Below are 11263 nucleotides of genomic sequence, written 5' to 3' on the forward strand. Positions count from 1 at the left end.
AGAGGGAGCACCCCCCTGATCCACATCGATGGGACACCAGTGGAGGAGGTGGAAAGTTAAGTTCCTCTGTGTACACATCACAGACAAACTGAAATGGTCCACCCACCCACACAGACAGAGCGGTGAAGAAGGTGCAACAGCGCCTCTTCAACCTCAAAATTCGCTCGTCACCAAAAACCCTCACAAACTTTTACAGATGCAATTGAGAGCATCCTGTCGGGCTGTATCACCGCCTGGTACGGCAACTGCACCGCCCACAACCGCAGGGCTCTCCAGAGGGTGGTGAGGTCTGCACAACACATCATCGGGGGCAAACCACCTGCCTCCCAGGACACCTATGGCACCCGATGTCACAGGAAAGGCCAAAAAGATCATCAGGACAACCACCCAAGCCACTGTCTGTTCACCCCACTATCATCCAGAAGGTGAGGTCTGTACAGTTGCATCAAAGCTGGTACAGAGAGACTGAAAAACAGCTTCTATCTCAAGACCATCAGACTGTTAAAACAGCCATCACTAGCACAGTCTGTCTATGTTGCCTACATAGAGAGACTTGAAATAATTGGCCACTTTAATAAACGGAACGTGACTTTAATAATGTCACTTTAATAATGTTTACACATTTTGCATTACTCATCTCATATGTATATACTGTATTCTATACTATCTACTGTATCTCAGTCTATGCTGCTCTGAAATTGCTCATCCATATATTTATATATTCTTAATTCCATTCCTTTACTTTGATGTGTGTATTAGGTATTTGTGAAATCAGAACTAGAAGCACAAGCATTTCGCTACACCCGCAATAACATCTGCTAAACACGTGTATGTGACAAATACAATTTGATTTAATTTGAGTTCCATTTACTTTGCTAGGTTGAAGTAATGAGATTAAATTAACCACACGAAATCCAGATTGGATTTGACATAAAAATGTTAAATGTAACGTTATAGTCTCCAACAGGTTGATCGCGAGCTCGCAGCCCACCTATGACTAGCTCGCCAAACGATTCTGAAAGTACAATTTTCACTTGTTCCATCGCAAACTGTCATACACAAATCTCACAACTATGAGATACCGTAAACTCCCAGCTACTATCTAATCAACACAACAACATTGACATTATCCCACAATATCTGCCAATTAATTTCCAGCAATATTATACCCGTCTGTCTTTGTGATGCGCGCGTTTGTTTATCACTCCGTGTGTAGCCAGTTGATGTGATAATCAACTTGTGGTTTGACAGAAGTACTTTCCGCAAAACCTTCTCAATTAAATGTTAACTGTAAAGTAGTCTTACCTGGCAGAAGTATATCATGAGTAAGTATATAATTTGTATCTATTATTTGCACACTTTACCATGAAATGAGCAGCAGCAGTACAGAACCATCGCTAAACCTTCACATTAGATGGTAGATTCCTCACTCACTAGATGCACAATTAAAGGGCCAGATACACAAAAAGTGGAATACACAAAGAAAATCACAATTTTTCCAGACCTGAAAAAAATATGTATTTTGATGTGATTTAAGCATTGACATCGACTCAGAACATGCAATTTCCTTGTTTTTCTATTAACAATTTTAATTTTAAGAGTGAAAAATAAGTGAGAACATAATTTGGGAAAATATCAAACAGAATTTGGGGGGGAAATCACGGATGTTATAGGGCCCCTCTTATTTTATGAACCATTATTTTACCAGGGAGATTCACAGAACACATAGTGCACTACTTTCTCTTGTGCACTAAGGACCCAGGAAAGAGTTGCAGGGTAGAGGAGAAGAGAATAATGTGCTATTTGATAACTAGAAGAAAAATAGTAGCTTGCGACATGTTACTATTTTTTTAAGTAGCTCTCATGCTAGAAAAGGTTGGAGACCCCTGGTCTAAGTGAATCCTTACTCACCGTACCCATGCTTATTGGAGTATAGTCTAAGTGTGTGAAGTTAATGACCCTACATCGAGGCCCAAGTTCAATTGATTTCTAACATTTGAAAACCAATCTGTCATGTACTGTATGCTACACTTGCTGGTCCCTCCAATGACTTTGTCAACAACGCTCTATGACACTCATTACTTCCCTCGCTCTGTGACACTCTCCCTGTATTCACTACTACACTCCTATCCATAGTATCAGATACAGTCTGTGATCCACACCTGCTGTCTCTAACTCTGAATGATCGGCTATGAAAAGCCAACTGACATTTACCCCTGAGGGGCTGACCTGTTGCACCCTCTTCAACCACTGTGATTATTATTATCTGACCCTGCTGGTCTTCTATGAATGTTTGAACATCTTGGCCATGTTCTGTTATAATCTCCACCCGGCACAGCCAGAAGAGGACTGGCCACCCCTCAGAGCCTGGTTCCTCTCTAGGTTTTTTCCTAGGTTCTGGCCTTTCTATAGAGTTTTTCCTAGACACCATGCTTCTACATCTGCATTGCTTGCTGTTTGAGATTTTAGGCTGGGTTTCTGTACAGCACTTTGTAACATCGGCTGATGTGAAAATGCCTTATAAATACATTTTATTGATAGACTGAAAGTATTGTCTTGTAACACATTTCCTAGTTGAACCCAGCCTGCCTCTGCTGCCTCTGAGAAAGCCAGCTGGTATGTAACGCACCACTCTGCTCATGCTGCTGCACACCTGTAGCATGCAGAAACAGCAGCAGCAACATTTCAGCTGCCTTATAAATAGTACTATACCACCACCACAAGGCACACAACACTGTCACAGAGCGAATGTTTGTATAACACGCTCACTAATAGAGTAACTTTGCGTGACAATATGTAACTTATGTATGTGTTGGGAGAGAATCAACAGTACTGACAGCTCACACAATTCTTCAATTGTAGTTTACATATTTTGTAGATTATATTGATTAATAGAAACTAAAGTCAACTTAAATCAGAAGTTTCAATGCATTGGTTATGACTGAGCAAGCCAGTCAGTACTTATTTTGTTTCAATAGCCTAGGCCTGGTTTAGTTGAGCACAATATGGTGATGGGACATCATGTCTCTTTCTTCCTCTCTCTAGGTTGGATCTGGAGTGGTTAACATGCCAAATAAAGGCGAGAAAATATGTCTTTATGGATTTGCTGCATTGCTGTTGTCTGTTTAAGCAATAAGGCACGAGGGGGTGTGGTATGTGGCCAATATACCATGGCTAAGGGCTGTTCTTATACACGACGCAATGCAGAGTGCCTGGATACAGCCCTTGGCTGTGGTATATTGGCCATATACCATAACCCCTGAGGTGCCTTATTGCTATTATAAACTGGTTACCAACGTAAATAGAGCACTAAAAATAAATGTTTTGTCATACCTGTGGTATACAGTCTGATATACCACGGCTGTCAGCCAATCAGCATTCAGGGCTCGAACTACCCAGTTTATAATGTTCCTTAGATACTGACTGCTAAAGGCCTGAGGTGTTGATAACCCCCTTGACCATTTAAATGCAGTTTAACTCCTTTATGCTTGTGCAGTTAGAATCGCTCTTTCCTCCTTCTCTGTTGGCATTTAACAATACAATATGACAAAGCTTTATTCATACCCTTATTTATTAACTGAGAGCTCAAGCAGTCACTATAGGATTAGTGCCTGAGATGTTGGTTCTGAACTGCATTCGAATTGCCTTTCATGAAATTAATAGTTCATATTATTGGCGTCTCTCTCTTTCTATGCTGTCACTAATCCTCCCACAGAGACCTCTAGTGATCTTTAAAAAGAGGAAGACAGGTGTGGTGCTTCCTGTGTCGGGGCGAGGGCACACACTAGTGGTGCGCAGGTCAGCTGTTTGTTCAACCGTACCCACCTGCAATTGCTAGTAACCCATCAGCAACCACCTGACTATAGACTGGGTATACCAAACCTTAGTAACCCCTTCCTAATATTGAAGGTCTACAGCAGCCTCAACAGCACTCTATAAGGGTAGCACCATGATGTAGCTGGAGGACAGCAAGCTTCTGTCCTCCTCTGGGTACATTGACTTCAATACAAAACCTAGGAGGCTCATGGTTCTCACCTCCTTCCATAGACTTACAGTAGTTATGACAACTTCAGGAGGACGTCCTCCAACCTATCAGAGCTCTTGCAGCATGAACTGATATGTTGTCCACCCAATCAAAGGATCAGATAATGAATCTACTCCTGAAAGCATAAGCTACAGCTAGCTAGCACCGCAGTACATAACATGTGGTGAGTAGTAGACTCAAAGAGATAGAAAGACAATAGTTGAACAGTTTTGAACAAATATATTTATTAAAAAATAAAAAAGCAAGAGATGCAGCTAGCTAGCTAGTTTAGCCTACTCAAACACCAGCTCAATTATGTTATTTTACCTTTATTTAACTAGGCAAGTCAGTTATGAACAAATTCTTATTTTCAACGACAGCCTAGGAACAGTGAGTTAACTGCCTTGTCAAGGGGCTGAACGACAGATGTTTTACCTTGTCAGCTCAGGGATTCAACCTTGCAACCTTTCAGTTACTAGTCCAACGCTTTAACCACTAGGCTCCCTGCCGCCCCGCCTTAAACAGAGGGATGCTATGTTAGCTAGCTGCAATTGCTAGTAACCCATCCGCAACCCCCCTTCTGTACACCTTGTAACGTTAGCTGGCTAGCCAGTTCAAATAATGACCATATCAAATCAAAATCAAATCAAATGTATTTATATAGCCCTTCGTATATCAGCTGATATCTCAAAGTGCTGTACAGAAACCCAGCCTAAAACCCCAAACAGCAAGCAATGCAGGTGTAGAAGCACCTCATAGATGACACTCTCTTAACTTTAGATACTTTTTTATTCATCATTACAGGAAAATAAACTCACAACAATATCATTATTTACAAGTTAATGGTGAGCTAATGACAGAAAATAGCTTACGGTTGTGAGTGTGACGAAATAAAGCAGTGCATTATACCAGAGAATTTTACAACTTTCATTGCGAGCTCGTCGGGTAACCATGACAACGGACTCAGCGACAGGGTCAAAGTTGAACTTTTTTCATCGGTTATAGACAAAGAAACAGACAGTAGCAGCGAAGGTTTACAGACATTCCACCTGAATATAAATTAAAATCTCGTTTTGACCAGCTACACTTGTCGCATTCTAATTGTCTACAGACATGTCGATAGACAAAGTATAAACCCGTATAAGGTATTGTTTTATCTTTATTCAACCCGCCCGCCCTTCATCCACACAACATTTAATGACCCTAACCCCGCCTGCCCCGCGGTTCGGCGGGTTATGATGAGTCAACTCGCGCATCACAAACACACACACACTCATGATTCACGCACACACACACACGCCCAAACACTTAAGCACGCACACACATACACACGCACTGAAGAGCAAAGCAGGAATCACTAACCATGAGTCACGAACTCACTTTCCTTCCTTCGCTCCCCCCTCTTTCTCCATCGCTCTCTCACTCTTCACTGCCAATTAACTTCCTCTTTTCTTTTCAAAAACCAAATTTCACTCATCAAAACTAAATTTCACACAGCTGTTTTAAACCGTTCCCAATTTCAGTTCCTTTCATTTATTTTTCAAAAGATAAACGTTCCCTGTGATTTCGTGTATCCATCTATAGATAGGTATAGGTAAATCTGTATATCTGCCTATAGTTTACGTTTAGATCCATTGCATTTCCCTTTGAAATGTGTAACAAATCTCATGTAACTTTATAATATGCCTTGTAGAACGTAGCAGTTGCACAGCATCTTCTTTTTACACGATTCGTCATCCTTTCCATCTCCCCTTCTCCATTCCTTCACTGCGTGATCATCATTGAATCATGCAACAGGAATTGGAGATTCTTGCCATCATCATCAGGATACAGGGCACTACCAGTATATCTCAACTGATATCCGCTGGTCAGTTTGAACTGTTATAAGGTACTGTACATGTCTTTCCTATACAGCTGTACTAATGTGGTGTATTTCGGTTTATCGTCCAGCCGCAACCACATACTTCACAGTGGGGTGAGTCTGAGATACACATCAAGATATACTGTAGTTATTGCTGTCAAACAGCCGATAAACTACATTCAGAGCAAGTAGAGAAAGCAGAACCCCTGTCTAACATCCAGGTAATTACAGTCCCCCTAAACGTGTATAGCAACACACAACAGACATTGTCTAATTCAAACAAGACATGACATGCCACACAACATTCTTAAATATTGTGAAATGAATGTCCTAGTTAATCTGTTATGAAAATGAGATTCATACCTGACTGAGATTGTTTTTAACCGTCTTCTGTCCACACTGAGTAACGTTTATCTCCCAAAGATGACTTCTCCCTTCCTCCTTTTTACATTAAACACATAAACCTGGGCGAATGTCACGACCCTCCTCTCTCCCTCTCTGTTCTGTCGCTCCCTGACACACTTTCTAAAACACCCAGTGCCAGGTTGTGCAAGAGTGGTGGAGAGTCATTCTTCTAATTCAAGACACACCCCCTCCTCCTCCCTCATCGCACTCTCCCCTATGACTTCATGTGTCTAGTAACACTTACGCTGAGTAAGGGCTGTCTGCATCTATAATAAACTTATTGAGTAAAGAATATATATTATGGGAGCATTGCACTTGTGTAACACACCTAAAAGTCATGACATTAATCAGAACAAGTCATGACATTAATCAGAACAAGTCATGACATTAATCAGAACAAGTCATGACATTAATCAGAACAAGTCATTCTGTAGAAGCTATGAGAATAGAAAGGTTCAGTACTTTTGTGAAGTATCACAGCACAGTTGAAAAATAAATGGCTGCTAGAAATCCAAAATGGATGATGTTAAGAGATAGATGGGAGGGGTTGAATGGAGCTGAAGGGTGGGACTAATAACAAGATAACCAATGTAAAACATAAGGGGTCTGTACAATGTATATAGGTTCAGAAATGTTGTGAAATTGCACAGTTACAAATAGAAATCAAACTGGATGGACATCAGAAATACAGGAAGAACTAAAAACAAAACAAAAATAACTATTGTAAAATAGATTGTGTCTGTAAAATGTGTGTAAGATGTATAAATTGAAGGTAGAAGCCTAAGTGTTATTGTTTATTAGTTTACTCCAATTGGGGGAAGGGTGGTAGAGTTTGCGGGGAATAATAAAGGTATATTATTTTTTAAAGTAGTATGTATATCTATGTAGGTATGTGTATGTAACTGTATGTACAGTTGAAGTCGGAAGTATACACTTACACATACACTTAGGTTGGAGTCATTAAGACTCGTTTTTCAACATCTCCACAAATTTCTTGTTAACAAACTATAGTTTTGGCAAGTCGGTTAGGACATCTACTTTGTGCTTCACACAAGTAATTTTTCCAATAATTGTTTACAAACAGATTATTTCACTTATAATTAATTCACTGTATCACAATTTCAGTGGGTCAGAAGTTGACACACTATGTTGACTGCCTTTAAACAGCTTGGAAGATTCCAGAAAATGATGTAATGTCTTTAGAAGCTTCTGATAGGCTAATTGACATCATTTGAGTCAATTGGAGGTGTACCTGTGGATGTATTTCAAGGCCTACCTCCAAACTCAGTGCCTCTTTGCTTGACATCATGGGAAAATCAAAAGAAATCAGCCAAGACCTCAGAAAAACATTTAAGAATTATTTATTTCAGCTTTAAATGATTTCATCACATTCCCAGTGGGTCAGACGTTTACATACACTCCATTAGTATTTGGTAGCATTGCCTTTAAGTTGTTTAACATGGGTCAAATGTTTCAGGTAGCCTTCCACAAGCTTCCCACAATAAATTGGGTAAATTATGGCCTATTCCTCCTGACAGAGCTGGTGTAACTGAGTCAGGTTTGCTCACACACGCTTTTTAAGTTCTGCCCACACATTTTCTATAGGATTGAGGTTAGAGCTTTGTGATGGCCACTCCAATACCATTACTTTCTTGTCCTTAAGCCATTTTGCCACAACTTTGGAAGTATGCTTGGGGTCATTGTCCATTTGTGACCAAACTTCCTGACTGATGTCTTGAGATGTTCTTTCAATATCCACATAATTGTCCCTCCTCATGATGCCACCTATTTTGTGAAGTGCAACAGTTCCTAATGGAGCAAAACTACCCCACAACATGATGCTGCCACCCCGTGCTTCACGGTTGGGATCGTGTTCTTCGGCTTGCAAGCCTCCCCCTTTTTCCTCCAAACATAACGATGATCATTATTGCCAAACAGTTATATTTTTGTTTCGTCGGACCAGAGGACATTTCTCCAAAAAGTACAATCTTTGTCCCCATGTGCAGTTGCAAACCGTAGTCTGGCTTTTATATGGCTGTTTTGGAGCAGTGACTTCTTCCTTGCTGAGCGGCCTTTCAGGTTATGTCGATATAGGACTGGTTTTACTGTTGGTATAGATACTTTGTACCTGTTTCCTCCAGCATGTTCACAAGGTCCTTTGCTGTTGTTCTGGGATAGATTTACACTTTTCGCACAAAAGTACGTTCATCTGTAGGAGACAAAACGCGTCTCCTTCCTGAGCGGTATGACGGCTGAAAACCCATGTTGTTTATACTTGCCTACTATTGTTTGTACAGATGAACGTGGTACCTTCAGGCGTTTGGAAATTGCTCCCAGGATTGAACAAGGCTTGTGGAGGTCTACAATTTTTTTTCTGAGGTCTTGGCTGATTTCTTTTGATTTTCCCATGATGTCAAGCAAAGAGGCACTGAGTTTGAAGGTATGCCTTGAAATACATCCACAGGTACACCTCCAATTGACTCAAATGATGTTAATTAGCCTATCAGAAGCTTCTAAAGACATGACATTTTCTGGAATTTTCCAAGCTGTTTAAAGGCACAGTCAACTTAGTGTATGTAAACCTCTGACCCACTGAAATTGTGATACAGTGAATTATAATTAAAATAATCTGTCTGTAAACAATTTTTGGAAAAATTACTTGTGTCATGCACAAAGTAGATGTCTAAGCGATTTGTGGAGTGGTTGAAAAACTAGTTTTAATTAATAATTCCAACCTAAGTGTATGTAAACTTCCGAATTCAACTGTATGTATATATGTGTATATGTATGAATGTTTATGTATGGGTATGTACATGTATGTATATGGATATATATATTTACCCCCAAATATATGGGAGATTGGCAATGATGCAGACAATTACATTGATGGAAGCAACAATCTTTCCGCAATATTAAGCTGATCCACCCCCCCAAAAAATAAAATGAATAAAAATAGTTACAAAAATCAGAACAAGTCATGACATTAATCAGAACAAGTCATGACAAAATAAATAATATAACATAATATAATCCTGTTACTATGCATGACTAGAGAGCAGTAGTTTGTTTGCTGTTGTAGCAAATGTTGTTAACCAGAAACATTGGTGTAGAATACTGTGAGTGTAGTGAGTGTTATCATGCCCTTGCAAGGTGTAAAGAAGCCAGAGAAGTTGTGAAAACAGCACTGCTTCTGGCTAACAGAGATTTCCACTTTCTAAAAATGTATTTCCATTCCTCTTTGCAATACCAGCAAACTCTCAAAAACTCGTCTCACTTCTAACTTCCTCTGTGTTTCCTTCCTCTCCATCTGAAGGACCTTAAATAACTGACCCTAAACCTAAAGTTAAGTGGCTTAACTGATCTGTATCATAATAGACAGTGACTGAGTGATTTACTCAACTGGTGTTGAAAGCATACATGTGAGCCCTATTGACACTGTAAATAAAATGCAAACTAATTGCAAACTAATTTCATGAATGTTACTTGATAAAGGCTTGTCTTGTATTCTGTAAGGTCCTTAGCTTTTGACTTTTTAACTGATGGTTTAGATAAATGTCGTAGTTTGTTTCTTCAACATTCTGGAGAAGTGCTTCCTTTTGTGTTTAATTCTGACACCGTAAACTCTGCAAAATGAAACCACATTTTACTTAGTGTGCTAACAATCAGTAAATGCATTTTATTTGAGAGGGGAGGTCTCATTCTTATACTTTGATCATTTAAGAGAAAATAAAATGTTCAGTTTTAAATCTGGACGTCCTGCTAAAGACAGCATTATATGTACTTCAACACCTCTCTAAAACTTCTTTGGGATAGGGGGCAGTATTTTCACATCCGGATGAAAAGCGTGCCCAAAGTAAACTGCCTGCTACTCAGGCCCAGAAGCTAGGATATGCATGTTATTAGTAGGATAGCATTTGGATAGAAAACACTCTGATGTTTCTAAAACCGTTTGAATGATGTCTGTGAGGAGTATAACAGAACTTATTTGGCAGGCGAAACCCCGAGGACAAACCATCCAGGATTTTTTTTTTGAGGCCTCTCTCTTTTCAAGGTGTTTTCAATGGGAATCTAGAATTCTAAGGCACTTGCTTGCAGTTCCTATCGCTTCCACTAGATATCAACAGTCTTTAGAAATTGGTTGATGTTTTTCCTTTGAGAAATGAAGACGTAGCCCTGTTCGGAACGAGGGTCGAGTGAAGTGTGCTGTTTGTTAGAGGCGCATGACCTGACAGCACGCTCCACTTTGTTTTCCTCTGGTATTGAACACAGTTTATCCCGTCTTAAATTTGATTGATTATTTACATGAAAAAATACCTAAAGTTGTGTTAGAAAAGTTGTTTGAAATTTTTGGACAAAGATTACAGGTAACTTATGAAATATTTTGTAGTCATGTTGCGCGAGTTGGAACGAGTGTTTTTTCTGGATCAAACGTGCCAAATAAATGGATATTTTGGATATATAACGAAGTAATTAATTGAACCAAAGGACCATTTGGGATGTCTATGGGACATATTGGAGTGCCAACAGAAAAAGCTCGTCAAAGGTATGAATTATATCTTTATTTCTGAGTTTTGTGTCGCACCTGAAGGGTTGAAATATGATTGTCTGTGTTTGATGGGGTGTTATCCTCAGATAATAGCATGGTTTGCTTTCACTGTAATGCCTTTTTGAAATCTGACACGTTGGCTGGATTAACAACAAGTGTAGCTTTAATTTGGTGTATTGCATGTGTGATTTCATGAAAGTTTAATATTTATAGTAATTCAATTTGAATTTGTCACTCTGCCATTTCACCAGATGTTGGTCAGGTGTGACGGTAGCGTCCCATCTAGCCTAGAGAGTTTAAAATGTGTGTGAGAAAGATAGCGCCACAAGGCAGGCTAAATACACGTGTGTGAAGGTGATAGATGCTCTGGGTTTGTTCCTATCATATCTCTGTCTGTTTGGTCAGTTCTATTGAAGAAAGGAACAGA

At 39.6% G+C, this 11263-nt stretch overlaps 1 protein-coding gene across 3 annotated transcripts in view; it reads right to left on the bottom strand.

Annotated features, from left to right (window-relative positions):
* Positions 1-6427, bottom strand: part of LOC112232720 (rho GTPase-activating protein 4-like) — a 43069-nt gene extending 36642 nt beyond the window's left edge. The window contains exon 1 of one of the 3 annotated variants that reach the window (XM_042299667.1): positions 6249-6427. Coding sequence is in view for 1 of the 3 variants with exons in the window: in XM_042299666.1 (XP_042155600.1) it covers positions 1365-1395 (31 nt within the window). In the remaining 2 variants the exon portion in view is untranslated. Of the gene's footprint in view, positions 1-1169; positions 1264-1364; positions 1436-6248 lie in introns of those variants that run through there. The other 2 variants (XM_042299666.1, XM_042299668.1) reach the window with 2 other exon arrangements.
* Between the last annotated feature and the right edge of the window lie 4836 nt (positions 6428-11263).

Source organism: Oncorhynchus tshawytscha, linkage group LG16 (genome assembly GCF_018296145.1).
Source record: "Oncorhynchus tshawytscha isolate Ot180627B linkage group LG16, Otsh_v2.0, whole genome shotgun sequence".
Taxonomy (NCBI): Eukaryota; Metazoa; Chordata; class Actinopteri; order Salmoniformes; family Salmonidae; genus Oncorhynchus; species Oncorhynchus tshawytscha.